The sequence below is a fragment of the Corvus kubaryi genome, unplaced genomic scaffold (genome assembly GCF_017639235.1).
Source record: "Corvus kubaryi isolate FWS band 111438036 unplaced genomic scaffold, C.kubaryi_AGA036_p1.0 split1-37296, whole genome shotgun sequence".
Classification (NCBI taxonomy): domain Eukaryota; kingdom Metazoa; phylum Chordata; class Aves; order Passeriformes; family Corvidae; genus Corvus; species Corvus kubaryi.
The window spans coordinates 7,006,295-7,023,292 of NW_024582075.1; the positions used below are offsets into that span (position 1 = coordinate 7,006,295).

Below are 16,998 nucleotides of genomic sequence, written 5' to 3' on the forward strand. Positions count from 1 at the left end.
TTTGTGGAAAAAGAATCAGGAGGCTTGTCAGTATGTTATTTGGAAGCACTCAGTGCATGGGTAATAAAAACACAGCACAAGGCACACTGAGGCTTGTGTACACTCCTCCCAGTCTACAAGCTTCCATGTACTTGCAAGATTAGTTGCTGAAGGAAATATGTCTATACAAAAAACAAATTTCTGGTCTTTTTTTTTTTTAAATAGGAAAATGTGATCACTAGTTAAAATAACTGTCATTTAAAGATATGAGAGTAGTTCAGTATGCTTTGTACAATAAGTTCTTCTGAATACACTGTTGCAGTCTTCCTACATCCATTGGTTTTGTGAAGAGTACTCACTTTTAACAGAAAACTGTTTATCTGAAAAGCTGTTTATTTTATATTTTAAGTGTAAGGTGGAAATAAAAGAGTCAAACACAAGGCAGATACATATATGGAAATATTTTGTAGCCTTTTTCACTCTCCCTAGTGTAGTTGGAGAACAAAATTCTTTTTTCATCCTTTTGATTCCCGCTCTTTGAGTAAACTCATTATTTACAAGAAAACAAGTATTTAAAGGGTTTCCATTTTAGTAAATTCCTTCTTTGATTTAAAGATGTCGACTCAGACATTTGGACACATAAGCTTCCTCCAGACCTTGATCCATTTGAGCTTTGTTACCTGATGCTTTTGCTTTCAGGTAGTTAGAAGCTGATTGTTTGGATTCACTTAAAGAGACCAAAGACAGTTGACTTATGTGTAATTTGTTACCTTAATTTTTTTTATTTATTTTTTCTTTTCCTATGACTATCTTCGGCTTTTTTTTTCTGACCCTAAAATGTCACTTAGTTGGCAGGACTCCTCAAAAATAACCTACAGTGGTTCAGACATTATTTTGGCTATTTTCTCAAATATTGTAGATTGAATTCCCAAGGTCCTGATGGGAAGCACCCATTTTATCTCAGTACTTTAAATTTTCCTTATATTCGGTTCAGCAAAAGTTGTACTGTCAAATGCCTGGTTGCAAACTTTATTGGGAAAGTTGAATATAGGAGGCCAAATCCTTCATTGTCAGAAATGTCTTTTGAAATGAAACCTGAAAGCACGCTAGATAAAAGTATAGCTCTCTCTAGACATAAAGTTTTCTTTTGCTTGTTTGTTTCGTGGAACGTAAAAGATTTCTTCTGAAATCACGCTGCTGGTATGATTTTAATTAAAAAAGGAACGTCCAAAAATATAGCGATGGGGCTACTAGTACAGCATGCTATGATAAAAAACCTTTTATTCTTCTTAGATTTAAAAAATACGAGAATGGCTGACGAGCTGAGGGCTTTTTCCCCCGTAGCTGGCGGGTCCTGCCGGGCCGGGCTCTGCAGTCTGTACCCACCGCTGCGGAAGGACAGAGCCGGTGACGAGGTCGGTATATATAGCGCTCACTGTACGTGCATGAGCAAATCCTACTGAACCTTCCCTCCACAAAGTTACCGCGGGTAGGGTATGATCCCTGCCTGGCCAGGAGCCGCTTCACGTTCCCACCTTCACCCCGGGATCTGGGTGTTTCCCGACCCCAAGGAGACTGCAGCATCTCAGGGCACACGCTCCTCCACCCGCGGCCTCCGCGGCGTGCGCTCTCCCAGCACCCCGCACGGTGAGGCCGTCTCCAACGCAGGAAACAGGTGGGCTGGTGGGCAGGACAAGCCCCCTCCCGCCAGGTCCTCATGAGCATCGCCGCACGTATCTATATGCGAGCCGCCGCGCCCCCTGCGCCTCGCCGGTAACTTTTTTGCCAGGCTTCGCGCCGCCCGCCGCCACCGAGGGACCACCCAGAGTGGGGGGCTCAGGGTGGCAAACTTTCTGCCCAGATGGGCCAAGGCGGCAGCTTCGTCCTTCCTTTGTCTTCAACATCACGTCCGCAGCTCCATCCTCCCTCGGGCGCGCCACGCGCAGCGGGGGGCGGTGCGGCGGAGCCCTGCGCTCGTTCCGGCAGCGGGCGCCGCTCCGCTTCGGCCCGCCCCACTTCGGAGAGAGGGCGGCAGGCTCCGGCGGGCTCTACTGCTGCTGCTGCCGGCGCGGCTGTCCCCGTCGCAGGAGGAGAAGGATGGAGCCGGGCAAGGAGCCCCGGGTGACCACAGGGGAGAAGCCCAGCGAACCTGAGCCGGCGGTTTCCTTCCAGGCCCGGCTGTGGAAGAACCTGCAGCTGGGGGGCAAGGGCCGGAGCGGCGGCGGGCGGGCAGCAACCGAACGCCGCACTGCGGAGCCCCTCGCCCCGCCGCCGCCGACCGGCGGCAAGGGGGACCTCCCGCCCGGGGCAAAGTGGAGCGGCTTCAAGCGGCGGCGGCAAGTGCTAGACCGCGTCTTTTCGTCCTCCCAGCCCAACCTATGCTGCTCGGCCGCCGAGCCGCTGGAGCCGGCCGGCGAGTCCGGCTCCGCCCTGCGCCGCCTGCGGGAGCACCTGCTGCCCCAGGGCAAGGGGCCGCCGCCTGGCCGCCGCCCGGAGCCTGCCGCAGGCTGTCAGGGGCCGGAGGGTGGCAGGGAGGGGCGCCGGCCCGGGGCGCACCTGTCCCACCAGAAGAGCTCCTCGCTGCCCAGCACCGCCTGCCTGGAGCAACTGCTGCAGGGCTCGACCGCCGCCGGCAGGATCCGGGAGCAGCGGACGGAGGACGGCGACAGCGGCGCGGTGAGTGCCAGCTCGCGGCGCTCCTCTGCGTACAGGGTGGGGAGGTTGGGCGGGAGGGGTGGTGATCCCCGGGGAGGGGAGAGGAGGCGGGAAGGTAGCTGAGGTAAGCAGAGGCGGGAGGGAGGGCGACCGCTGGGGAAGGGAGCTGAGGAGAGGGGAGGCGAAGGATGGGCACGGCTGAGTCTCAGCCTTCCTTCCGCTCGCTCGCTCCTGAGGAGTGTCCTGCGCCTAAGAGGGGAACGGCTCGGGGCCCGCCCGCATCCCGCGTCGGAGCCCTGCACTCCCCCAGCACGCCGTGACGGGCGGTGTGGCGGCCCCGAGCCGTGGGAGCACCGCTGCTAGCGGTGCCCGTGCTCCGATGCAGGAGCGACCTCCCTGAGACCTTCATTGCATAAACCATGCAGAGGAAAGGTGTCTCGGAGGCGGGAGTTAGGCTGCCCTCGCTCTCAAGCCTTTCCCCAGAGGCCGCCTCGCACGTCTGTGAGGGCCGTCTCTGCTGGTGTCTGCTCTTAACACGTGCAGCAGCGGCTTTTCCTCAGGTAACCTTGGCTTTTTTCCTTATTTGGTTATCCAAATTTGAATTATTATGTATTTTAATTTCTGCAAGACACACAAACGACCACTGGTACACATTTAATAGACGGTACGTAATTAATTGGCAGTTATATACTGGGTACTGTCTCATGCAGCTGTCAGTTCAGTCTACAACACCATCATTCTGGTTGTTGGGAGAAGGCGGTAAACAAAGCTGTAACTCTTCCATCTGTCAGTTTTTAAATTACGTGGTGAAGCTACTGCTGATAGGGGCTGCTGAACCTTGGAATAAATTTACTGCGAGAAAAGTGCAAAACATGAGTATTTTTGAAGCTTGTATAATTGTAAGCAGTCATCCACCTTTTTCCACGAATTACTGACTAATGCTATATTATTATAAATTGTCTTATGTCATAACCAGGGAGAAATGAGTAGCTGAAGTAAAAGTCAGGCTCTGTGTGTTGTCAAAATAGGCTGTATAAATGCATTTGGCTGCTGTCAGAGCTACAATACCGATGCTTATGAAGAATTATAGTAGTTCTGCAGCGATTTGCAAATGTACCTTGAGGTTTGTGGTATTAATGTCCCTCTGCAGAATTCAAAGGAGTTTGTCTTTACAAACATGGGACGTAGACCTAACTTTATGCCATGGGGTTGCTTTGGTTATCATCACTGGCCTGACTGGAAACTACTGTGGTTATCCCTTGTATAACACTTGTAAAGGGTTTAGATCATTGCTTATTGAGGTGGGATTATTGTGACAGGTGTCTATAAAGTGGGCATTTACCTGCAGTAGAGAGTCCCTTCCTCCCCAAGCCCCTTGCTCACAAGAATGTATTGCACATTTTAAGTATTTAAGTATTATTGTTTGAGACTACAGGACATTATTTTGCTTTAAAGACTGCTGAATTTAACAATATGAAAATATGGGACTTTCTTCAGTGTTGTTCTGCTGTTGTGTTTAGTAAAGAATTGTAAACCTTTATTTACAAAACATGTCAAGTGTTTTTTAGTTGTGAGAGCATTACTCTTGTTTAGAACAAGGTACAGTCATAGCATTTGGAAAGACTACTGCTAGATCAAATCGAAATGGTACCCAGGGTTTCTAACACTTGTTTTTAATTGGCAGGATTATGACTGGGTCCTCCAAGTGGTTTCTAGTATTAATTTAGGCTGTGCTTGCATACCAAATATGCTGGTTTTGATATTAAATAAAGCTTGTTTGTGTGTTGGTGAAGTTTGCAGAGCTGATGATCGAGTTTGTTTCAGAGGGATGATCTGAAACAGAATGGCTTTTCTGCTATTTCATAATAAGCACATTCACTGCTTTTCTCAACTCTGAAGTGTAATCTCACTTGGGTTATTAAATCTAGTTTAATTCAACAGCTTCATTGAGTTATAGGATAGTTGGGGAAATAAGACTCCAACTCTAAAGCATTGTTGATTGTCTTCAAGTATGCCTGGTACTCTTCAGTGATCTGTTAACAGAGCAAGTACCTTCCACTGTGAGCAGCTGGAGTTTCCAGTTCAGTGTACCTCAGGAGCCAAGTCTTGCATGCTTATGGGCTGCACCCCAGGGCAGTAAAGTCCCTGGCTAACCTCAGTTACGGCATTTACACCCCTCTAAGGATTTGGGATTACATGTCTGGTAGCATGCACTTGGAATAACTTGCATTTTTCAAATCCAAGTTTTACTTACAGCATGTGCTGGTTTTAACAACTGCAGGGAACCAAACTCCAAAGCCACTCCCTTTCCCCCTGCGCCTTCTGAAAATGGAGGGACAATAAGAAGAGATTATGAGTTAAAATAATAATTTATTAAAATCACAATAACCACAGCAGTACTGTATCGAGAAAAGTATACAAAAAGAGGGTGTCCCACCCAGGAAAGGGCGTTTATCACTGGGAACAAAAGAAACAATGCTTCTCAAAACAGTGCCTGGTATGGTCTCCAGACAAAGGCAATATGGCCATGAGAGCTCCGGTGGCTTAATGGTCCCACCTCCCTGGCCCAGTCTGTAAAGAACGAATAAGGAGGGCAAGCAAACCTCCCAGAAGCTTGCACCATGCTGCCGCCTCAGACTGCTCCAATGGTTAGGTTCTGCACAGCCTTCTCTGGTCCTGCCACCACTCACTTGGTTCTGCTGGGGCTTGGGCTCTGAATGGCTCAGCTGAGCTTGGCTCTGTGCTGCCACTTTTCTCTCTCCTTTCTTCTAATTTTCCCTGGAGCAGTTGTCTCGGACTTGGCATTGCTGTCCTTCAGCACATCTTAAAGCTACAGCTTAAAGGAATGGGAAGGGGACTGACAGTGGTGAAGAGGGGCTGGGTCCACCTGGCTGATCCCAATACCTTCTCCCTAGAGAGAGCCAGACAAGATGGTGCACTTCCCTGCCTGCTCCTTGGCTTTTTCTGCTGGGACTGCACCCCCAGCGATAATGTGTCTGGTATGGAATAAACAGTGTTAAAACCTCCATCCCATTTTCTCTGTAACCTGGACAGAGCAGCACACACTTCCAGCAGCGTCTGGATTTTCATTGTCCTTCATTGCAGCCTTACATGTCCAAAGATAAAAATAATTGTATAACAGAATCATAAAAATGAGATTAGATTACCTAGAAGTAAATCAACATAAAATTGCAACTTTCTTTAAAATGTATTTTAAATTTGATTGAAATAGAGAGCAAACAGATGCTACTGCCTCTTTTGGATCAAGACAGTCGAATTTTTTAGAAAATCTGCACACAAAAAGATGTACTACATATTTTAAGGGAGATGGCGGAGAGAAATAAAATCCCACAATAAGTCAATTTTTTTGTGCTTTTAGGCTGAAATAGGTGAAAAGGAGTATATGTCAGTGGATGGAAAGACTTAAAATGTAAGATTTTATCTTGGAATGCAATTTTTTGGCATAATCAAGCAATTTAAATTTAATTTGAACTCATTAAAATGTGGTACAGCACTATTGCATTGGGTATGGACAGTCTAGCAGAGACCTAGTTTTTGCAGCTTCTGTTGCATTGAATAGGGTTAGTATCTTGGTTTGAGTAGAGCTGCACACTTAAAAGTGTATGTAGTCTTATGCAAACAATACCTATTAGATCTGAGCACTAAATACTAACCCAGTTCTTTGCTGAAGACTGAATACTTCTTGGAGCTGTCTGTGAATATATTTGGAAAGGGCATTATACATATTTATCGGCAGGAAACTTAGGTTTCTTTTAAACAGTAACTGAAGTGTGTGTTTTTAGGACAAAGAAATGAACACATGCAATTATACATCATCCTTCTTCCAGTTTCCAGAGACTATGTGACAAGTTTCCTTGGGCGAGCTTTTCATAACTTTCCATATGGCAGCCAATCATGGTCATGTAGCTGAGAGCCACATGTGTCCTGCATCCTTGAAGGACTGAGATGATGGTGATGGATGCCTCCTGGGGTGTCCCCTGAACAGGAGATGACAAGAACACTCCAGGAGGAATGCTTCACAATGCTTCCAGCGTCTTTATGTGGTGCCATGGCCCAAGGCAGTGAGGCGAGGGTTTTTCCACTTGACCCTTTTAATTTTCATTTCTGTGCCAGCTGGAGCTTGAATTTATCTGACAGTGCCTGTGCCAGCATGGCCTTTCTCTTGAGTGTGAGACATAGCTTTGCATGAAAAGTTTTACGTCACTTGTGTTTTGTCATAGCAATTTAGTAAAAACCAGGAGGGTGGAAATACCCCTGTTTCTTGAGATTTGCAGTGATAAAGACCCTGCAAGCGTTTCACTGTCTTAATCGGAGAACATGGGTCTGGGCATGTGTCATACTGAATCAACAGTGAACATGAAGAGGGCTTAGGAAGAGGGTTTCTTCCTAAGAGAGAACTCTTTGGGCACCTCTCTCCATTGTGTTTTCCTGCAAGATAATGATCTGATAACAACAAATTTTGTGACTTCTTAGAATGTGTCTGGGTTGATCCATTGCACTGAAAGAGTGGACAGGTTCTTAACTCTTTCCCCCAGTGTTTCCAATTTTGTGAGTGGCTATGTGAATAAATTGGAGATGTGGGAGAGCACTGGGCGATGGCTAGGGCTGCTGCTCAACCACTAGGCTCTTGGCCATAAGAAACCAAGCTTCATTAATTTTGTGACACATGGAACTATTTGTTTCATTAATAAGCAGGGACTGGAAAACAATGGTGTAGAATATGTAATACATACTGATGAGAGATGAGATGAAGTGAGAAACTGGAGATGCAATCAGATACAGGGTCTCTCCTACTCTTACAAATAGTGGGTAGTTATTGGTCAATAAAGCTGATGTAAGAGGGTGAACTGTGTGGCAGAAGAGGAGGATCTGCAGAAAAAAGGGGAGTTTAGTGAGCTGGGGTGTATGAGGAGAGGTTACACTTTCAGGACAAAGAGCATTGCCTTGTACTGAGATGCTGGGAAAGAGAAAGGAAATCGTAGTGAGTAGAACGGAGTACCAGTTGAGCTGTGAGGAAGCCTGAAGAGAGGGGATTTTGAATTTAATGTGCAGTGGGATGCAGAGACAATGAAAACCAGAGTGGCATACCATGCATGTTTCTCTGCCTATACCAGAATAAATCTATAACTGGTTTAGAGCCATTTGAGTCAGTGAAGTTACATAAGGGAAAAATTTGGCTTGTTTTTTATAGTTGGTGTACATCACAGGGAATGATCTAGCCAGTGAAGGAAAAAGAACAAGAAAAGACAAAAGGCTGAAATGTCAATGAAAAGCTATACAGATAATGTCACCCAAGAGGATCTTAATTGCTACTTTAGTTAATTTCACTGAGAAGGATGAAGGCGGTGAGAAATTTTGGAAACTGCTGACTGTCAAGGATTAATTACCTTTTCCTGACATAATGCCAGTACAAAACAGAAAGAGTTGGAGAGAACTAATTTGCACAGATATTTGGAGCATGATTTGAGAGCAGCATAATTCTGAAAATTAAAAGGGCAATATTTTAGAAATCAGGAGAATGCTTGTTTTTAGGGATGTGGTCACTGACACACAGGGAATGAGTAGATGAAAAAATGTTTAGGCTGGATCAGAAGACCATGGAGCTTAGTAAATTACACAGAAATAGGCACTAGGAGAAAAAGCTGTTGCTAAAGTTTGTTTCTTATAAGAAAGCTGTTGAAGCTGATTAAGGCTGTATGTTTCTCATAACAAGAGTTTAATTAGACATCTGATTTTGTCAAGGGATGTTCTGCATTGCCCTATTTTTTCATGGTATTAATCTCTAATACAAGGTTAATCTTTCAGCCATTTGAGATGTATTTATCTGTTTCTTGTGCTCTGTCTGTATCTGATCAGACTGTCCATCTACAGTATTTTAATACAGTGTACATATATTACTGGAATAGAAATCAAAATATGGCACAATAAAGTTGTATTTAATTATATCTTGAATGACCTCTGCTTAATTAACTAAAGAACTGCAGACTTTTCAAAGTGAGCTACATGATTTTTCAGAATTGGCCAGTTTGCATTTATCCTAGTGTGAAATGATTAGATATTTTAAAGTGAACTAATAGCAGCTGTTGACTTATTGTTTATCTATAACCTCATTTAAACCTTTTTTCTTCTTCTTCTTCTCACCCTTTGCATTTACTGTTCATATATAAAGTTGTTCATAGTAAAATAATTATATTGAGAATAACAGATGTTTGGAGGATAGGAATTGCAACAGTCCTTGCACTGAAAGATCAAAAAAATGCTTATTTGGTACAAGTGACTCTGCTGTGAAGTATTTCCGGTTCAGGGGTTCTATCTGGATTTCAAGTGACTGTCAAAACTCTTAATTCAGTGTACTTCATGTGTGTGTTTCATAACCTACTGACCTGTGCTGAACTTTTAAAATTTAAAAATACAAATACCTAATCTTGGTTATAGCATTACACCTTTTTTCCCCCCAAGAAATGCTGAAAAACGTTCCTTCCCTCTTTTTGAAATGTTGAATGCAGAGAATTAGTCACACTAGTAAGACTTACCATGAGTTGCTGTATTTTTGCAAAGAGAATTACTTTCTAGTGTTTTAAAAAAATATGACAAAAACAGTTTTAAAACTGCCACTATGTAATTTAGCACCCAGCTTTATAGGAAGTTCTAAGTTAACTGGTTTGTCTTGGGTTATGTGCTAATAAATGAATAGATCCAAGTATCCGTTTTTTATTGTTTTTACTTTTTGAATAAATTGCCTGTCTTGGCAAGATGACTGAGTACTCCAGTGATCTGAAGATTCAATTTGCCTTTTCCTCTCTAATCTTGCCATCTATCCTAGATCTTGGATATTACAAGTGTTACCTTCTAGGGAATTTTAAGAGGGTAGCTATAATGTAAGCCCTGAAGCTTTTAAGTTTAAAAAAGAAATATTTTCTCTTGTAAAAGAAGGCAGAATTACTCCAATTTTTATCTATGGTAGACTTAATTTATCAAAATGACAAATTATACCACCTTTAGTCCGATATGGAGGGTCTTTTAATGTGATGTTTGTTCTGTTCAGTCTGTGTTCCATTCAGTGTATTTCTGTAATGGTGAACTGATGACAAACCATAGCAAGTGCACCAAAAATGATCCGTCTGTATTTTTGTATGTTGAAGTCTTATGGGGTAGGTGATTGTGCTGGTTTGAAGGTAAACTAGCAGGAGCAATTAACCCCACACAAATACCTTGTGAGAGATTTCAAGTCGGAGTTACAATTTAATAGGAAGATCACAATAAAGGCAGAAAGTACAGAATCAGTGGCTTAAACTGGCAAAGTCAGAGTACAACCTGGCCCCTGTTGATCAGGGGTGGTGGTTGTAGTCCAATTAAGCAGTAGCTGCAGTGCTGTTGAAATGATGGTTTTGGTCTTGTCCAAAGAGTGGTCCTGTGGAAATCTGGGTCCCCCCTCTGGATGCCCATTGGTGGTGGTGGTTCTCGCAGTCCCAAAACTCCGGTTATGTACGGTCGCGTTCAGGCAGGAATGTTCACTACCTTCTCCAGGGTGGGGAATTTCACAGTGGAATGATATAATCCTCTGAGTCATGGGATATTTTGCGGAGTCCTTTATGTCCTAGGTTGGTACAGCTGCCCTTTGGGGCTGTTGAGCGATTATGGCCCATTGGCAGAGATGACAGCCTTAGGCTGCTGGGTGCAGTTATCACAGCTGAGTCAATATGTGAAGACAAAGAAACGCTGCCCTGCCACTCAGGGTTTAACACCCAGTTTGCAGCCTGGTGGGTGGGGTGTGCACTGAGCAGCTGCTGCAAAATGATCCACCATCAACAGTTCATCAGGAATAATGTAGATGGCTGTGGAATACATAGTTTGGCTACTCCCATATGGGCACTCTTTCTTGTGTAACCAGAACAGTGATTCATACCTTGCCAGCAAGCCAAAGGTTTCATACTTTAAAGGCTTAGGAACCATGATATACCACCACTGTCAAAACACCTAGTTTTGAAAGGTTCAGACTCAGTGTGAGAAATGAGATGTGAGATCTGGGGATTTTTGTCAGTAAAGGCGTCTCATGTTTCATATGAGTGACTTTTTTGGTGAGGAGGAAGACTATGTGTTATCAAATAATTAACAAGGATGGTGAGGAGTCTTGTTCCTTTGTGCTCTGCTTGGATGGTGCTGATTTGCTTTTCTTTGTATCTTTTGACCAAATAAAATCACATAATTACAGAGTGGATTGTGTTGGACGGATCTGAAGGATCATTTTAGTGGCTTGTAAGATGAGGGGTATAAGTACTGTTACATGGATAATTTGACACAGAGGGATTTTTTTTTTTCATAATTAGGATCATACATCCTGTAATATATTGAATTAGCAGGATTAGAATGTATCAAGTTGTTCTAGTTTTGGCCAAGGACAGAGTTAATTTTTTCGCAGTTCCCATGAGGGGTTGTAGCTTGGAGCCTTGCAGGCACCTCTGGGTTGTTGTGCTATACCATTCATATCATCTCAGTGGGCAGGAGTAAGGGATTTACACTTCTGCAAAGAAAGGAGACGTGGCTTTGGCTGGAAGAATAAGGCACCACGTGGAGGATTGCTGCCACTTTGTTCCTTTTTTCTGGGGAGCAAGCAGTGACTGCAGTGGTGGGGCGGCTCCAGCTGTGACTGTGGTGCAGTCACATCGGGTTGAACTCAGTGGGCATTTTCCATGTAAGTCACCCTCTCCTATAGTGTTGTTACTAGTACTGTTACTATTCTGTTTGTTTTGTTATCAGATTGCTGTTTTCCAGTAAATTGTTATCTCAATCTATCTCTGCCTTTTGTTCCTCTCTAACTGGATGCACAAGGCTTAACTTCCAGCTGGGTTTAAACTAATGTTTAAAAGAAGGATTGAGATAACAGTAAGTCTGTTCAGAGCCTGTTGGAAACAATTTTGACATAAGCATTTGTTGTGTTAGGTACTGAGCCCCCTGGTTACAATGTTGCTTGGTCCATGCATGTGGGTGTGGTAGGTAACTCATACATTTCTGTTTGTGTTCCTCAGGGTGCTCTTTTTCAGAATGGGGAGAGGGATCAGGATGGCTTTGTTGACGTACTGCGTGATATCATAATGCATGGCATGGTAACGTCAAGGGCAGCGAGGGTCATTAGGGATGTGTGTTCAGTGTTGCTCTTCTGCCTGGGCCTGGGGTGGTACCTCTGCGAATTCATTAGTAGTTGTACCCAGTTTGGGGGGAGGAACAGGGGAAGATAATGCAGTAGCCTATGGGCCAGTTAGGACAGGACGAGATGTAAAAACGTTCTACGGTGCAGCCAGGGAGAATGGCCCTTCCTGGACCTCTGGTAAAAATTACCCACAGAGACTCAGCAGTGACCCTTGGGTTTCTGGAGCTGGGGATAAAAAGGATCCGGCCTGCTAACCCCAACTAAAAATGAGATCCTTGCAGTTTACTGAAATGGTTTGAGCTGATTCAGAAGTGATTTGTACGAAAACATAGCTCCTCGTGGCATCCTGACTGGCAGTGCTGGGCTGGATGTTCAAAGGGAAATTCCCTTACACACATCGTGCCACTGATACTACATGGAGTAAGTGGGTTGCTCTGACCACCCAGTGAGCTCAAACAGGAAACCACCATTGCTCAGAGATCTTGGAAATTATTGTGAACTGCCCCAAAGGTGAAAATTTTGGTTTGTTATCAGGAGAGGAGAAGGAAAAGATGATATGTGCTGAGGATGCCCCACCATATAATCAACTGCCAGAAAATGAAAAGCAATATGCTGTATTGTAGGAGTACCTTGAAATTGGAAAGCTACGTTATGGAGTCCTACATGGCAAATCACAGAAGCTATGGAGGGACAAGGTAGATCAAGGCAGGTTGCAGAGCTGAAAGCCATCCAGCTGGCTTTAGATATTGCTGAATGAGAGAAATGGCCAGTACTCTACCTCTGCACTGACTTGTGGATGATAGTAAATGCACTGTGGGAGTGGCTGGACCAATGGAAAAAGACCAGCTGGCAGCACAGAGGTAAACGCATCTGGGCTGATGAATTATGGCGAGGCATCATTGGCCAGGAAGAGAAGTTGGCTGTAAAAGTACATCATGTAGGTGCACACACACCCAGGAGTCGGGCTACTGAAGAGAATCACAATGGATAGGTGGATTGGGCTACCAAGATTAAAGTGTCTCGGGTGCATCTGGACTGGCAGCATAAGGGTGAATTGTTTCTTGCATGGTGGGCCTTGGGTTATCAGGAAAGGGAGACAAAACAGAGATGGGCTTGTGATCAAGGGGTGGACTTAACAATGGACATTGTGTCCCAGGTTATCCATAACTGCGAAACATTTGCTGCAATCAAGCAGGCCAGGCAGGTAAAGCCCCTGTGGTATGGTGGGTGATGGTTGAAATATAAGGAGGCCTGGCAGATTAATTACATCACACTCCCACAAACCTGCCAAGGCAATTGTTAAATGCTTACAATGGTGTAACAAGCCACTGGATGGCTGAAGATGTACCCTGTGTCTCAGACCACTGCCTGGAACACCATCTTGGGCCTTGCAGAGCAAGTCCTGTACTGACAGAAAGGACCGAGCTGGACAATGAAACTAATTTTAAAAATGTCTTACGGAGACACCAGAGCCAGAGAGCACGGTATTGTGGATATCATATTCCCTGTCATGCAGCACCCTATGGGAAAGTTGAATGAGACAATGAGTTAAAAACCACACTGAAAGCAATGGGTGGTGAGACCTTCACACATTGGGATCTACATTTAGCGAAGGGCACCTGGTTAGTTAACACTAGAGGCTCTTCCACTTCAGCTGGCCCTGCCCAATCAAAACCTCCACTTACTGTAGAAGGGGATAAGTTCTCATGGTACATATAAGAAATGTAGGGAAAACAGTTTTGATTAGTTCTGCCTCCCATCCAGTGGATTGTTTTTGCTCAAAGATGTGGGTGCACTTGGTGGATAATGCAGAGGGTCATGGAAAGACGATGTGTACCTCAAGGAGATTTGATTCTTGGTTGAGAACAGTCTGTAATGTTGAATTGTATATGTAATATTGATTACTGAATGACCCTACCACTATGTGCCATAACTACTATGGACAGTATGTGGGTGGGAGATGCTGGAGTGGTTCTTGGAAGATGTTTTTTACAGTTGATATCTTGCTACCTGCTTCTGACCTTAATGAGTTTGGTTGTTTTTTATAGTACAAAGTGAACTCTCTATAATATTTTCATGTTATCATTTAGCAAGACAAAGCCAATAAGAATAAAGAACTTTGTTTTTTTAATGAATACTTACAATTTATTCTGGTAAATCCTACCAGAAGCTTCAACTCAGAAAATTCTTAAGTAGGAACAGGTTGAGTCACCATTTTTTGATGTGCTAATGCAACACAAAGAGTTATTTCTGTCTTTGAAAGTTTTAAGTAGACAAGATTTAGTAAGGAAAAGCAATAAACTATGGAGGAAATCCTGACAGTAAGCAAGACCAAGATTTCTGACAAAAGAAAGTGCAAAGAAGAGCAGGGAAGGTAAAAGTGGTATTGATAGAAACTTGGTAATGTTGAGACGGAGGCCTATGTGTGCAGCTTTAGGAGAGCTCCTGCTGGTTGTCCTGAAGGATTTGAAGGAGACAGTGGAAAAAAAAGAAAAATTCCAAAAGCAAAACCAATTGAAATAAGCTTACAGCTTCACTTTGACCTATACCATGCTTGAGCAAGCAGCAGAAATCTGCAGGATTTATTTTACCAGTGAATGAGACAGCCAATCTAGCGATGCAGGATTTTTTTGCAGTGTAGGATACATACATAAAGACAGGAGATTGATTTCTGTCTACCGTAATCTATTCAGAATCTAGGTTCCAGAAATAAATGAAGGAATTTATAGAAAAATGAGAGACTGCTTGTTTTTAATTGACGGGAAAACAGGAAGAGTCTGTGTTTTAATAGCAAATAGTATAATTTATCATTTAGTTCTGGAAAATTGATAAAATTGAAAATTCTGCAATACCTTTCAGTAGTATGCATTATTAAATCCTGGAAGAAATTTCTGGAAGAAATAGAAAAAAGGACTCCAGTACTTGAAGGTAAATGTCTAAAAATAAGTATGTGGTATTAGAAATGAATAGATTGGAACACATTTAGACTAAGAAATCTGATACGATAGACTCAAGAAAAAGGTATGTACCCTAAACTTCAGTCAGCTGTTTTAAAAAAAAAACTTTTTCAGAAATGTGCCTTCTCACAACTGCTATTACTAAAATCTGATATTGTCAAAGCATAAAATAAGTTAGAAGAAATGAGAGCTATTTTGCACATTTTTGTACAGATAAATACAAAGGATTTCAACATGGCAATGCTTTTATTATTTAAAAAAGAAGTTTAGAACTTTGTTATGCAAATAATGTTTTCATATGAGTAACTAATCACTACTTGGCATTGACTTTCCTTTGTTGAAAGTGTGAACTCAAAACGCTTTTCAAGTATTTTCTTTTTGTTTGCTTTTTAAGGTAAATGTATAGAAAAACTAAAGAAAGGAAAACCCGTAAGCTTTAAAGGAGATTTTTTTCTTAATTCTTACATTAATATTTTAAAAAGATATTTTATATCTTCAGAAGAACAAGCAGCAAAATCAAGGGATTCAAATGATCCCCTGGTAGTTAGACTTTCATGAGACATTTGGTACCCTGAAGACTGGGACATTTTTTGAGTAATATAAACAGATATTTGTCATATTGGAAGTTCCTCTTTAATTTTCAGACTGCTTTTATCTGCCTGAATTCCTGTTTCTATTTGCTCAGATCTTTCTGAGCTTATTTGAAGGTCACAGCTGATGTTGATCAGCCAGACCAAAGTAGGAAGTCAGATTGCTGTGCGGAATGTGAATGGCAGAACTTGTGTCTGCTTTGCTTTCAAGACAGGCATCATTCAGACAGTGTTGGGAGAATACTTGTAAAATTTAATTCCACTGGCTCATGCTAATCTTAGGTTTTTTTGCCTACAAGATAAGTGAAAGTATTTACCTTGGCTGTAGAACTGAATGAGAGAAGATGTGGTGTGTGAAGGAAGAAACTCTGTTATGAACATGTATATATGCATGTGTGCTTCCAGAAGTATTCTTGGGGCTTTAAGGAAATGTAGGAAGAAAAAGCCTTGAAAAAACAGTGTGGTTTTAATGGGTTAGTTGAAGTAATCGCATGATCTGCCTCAGATGAGAGCCTGTGTGAACTTTTCTGTCAGAATGCTCCTCCTCATCATAAGTAACTTAATAATTTAATAATTGTTTCTCTGTTTGGTGCATAGGGGGCTTTGTATTTATTTAAAAAATACTCTTCCCCTGCACTTTTCCTGTGCTGTGGTAAATCTATTTGGTTTGTGTAGGTTCCAGCAGCATTAAGGCTCTTCTGTTAATAGGTAATGGATTTCTGTGGGAGGGGTGCTAATTCACGTGCTGGGAAATCTGCTGGGAAACTCCCTGAAATCATTTCACCAAGTCTTGTCTTTCTGCTTCTATGGTAATACTATACTTTTCTGATCAATGTCATGGTGGTAAAGGCAATTTAATTATTAAACATCAACATCTTTATTGAGTATTGTACCTTCAACAATAAGGATATTGGCTTGGGTTAACCAGCATAAGTACTGCTGCAGGTTCTCTTGGCAGTTTATCCAGCTGGGGCTAAATTTAGCTCCACAGCTGAGCTACATAGGTAGCTTGAAGTAAATCTCAGCCAGCTGCAGCCACCAAGGTGCATGATACCAAAACCCGTACCATTTTGGAGGCATGATTCTGCTTTTGGAAAACTGTACAGCTTATGGTTTAAATGATAATAAATGCTGCACTTTGCAGTGTTGCATCATCCAAAATGAAGTGCAGTACAAATCTGCTTCATTAGGTGGAACAGAATTTCAAAAATAGCCATCTTTCCTTAAAGGAGCAAAGTCTTCCACTGTAGAAGTTTTAATTTATGGCTTTGACCTCAGCCTAATATTATGTACATATTTAAACAGGTACATAATTTTAATAATAATAAACAATAATTTTCCTCATGCAGTACGAGTGAGTACTTTTATACCATTTGAACTTGGAAACTAGATAACCTAATGACCTCTTTACTAACTAACCTAACCTAGTTCAGATTTATTCCATTGAGACATTTTTGGCTCTTCCACATGCAGATTTTTTTTTATTTAAATAATTAAACAAGTGTGCGTGTGCATTCTTATCACAGAATCATCTAGGTTGGAAAAGACCTTTGAGGTCATCAAGTCTAACCTACGACCCAGCACCACCTTGTCAACTAGACCACGGCACTGTGAGCCATGTCCAGTCTTTTCTTAAACACCTGCAGCG

At 42.8% G+C, this 16,998-nt stretch overlaps 1 protein-coding gene across 10 annotated transcripts in view; it reads left to right on the plus strand.

The window, feature by feature from the left end:
• Window positions 1-1,492: 1,492 nt before the first annotated feature.
• Window positions 1,493-16,998, plus strand: part of MCTP1 (multiple C2 and transmembrane domain containing 1) — a 235,914-nt gene continuing 220,408 nt past the window's right edge. For 3 of the 10 annotated variants that reach the window (XM_042012779.1, XM_042012778.1, XM_042012777.1), the window contains exon 1: window positions 1,496-2,655. In XM_042012779.1, the coding sequence (XP_041868713.1) occupies window positions 2,077-2,655 (579 nt within the window). In that variant the 5' untranslated portion in view covers window positions 1,496-2,076. Of the gene's footprint in view, window positions 2,656-2,806; window positions 3,195-16,998 lie in introns of those variants that run through there. The other 7 variants (XM_042012782.1, XM_042012783.1, XR_006013554.1 and 4 more) reach the window with 5 other exon arrangements.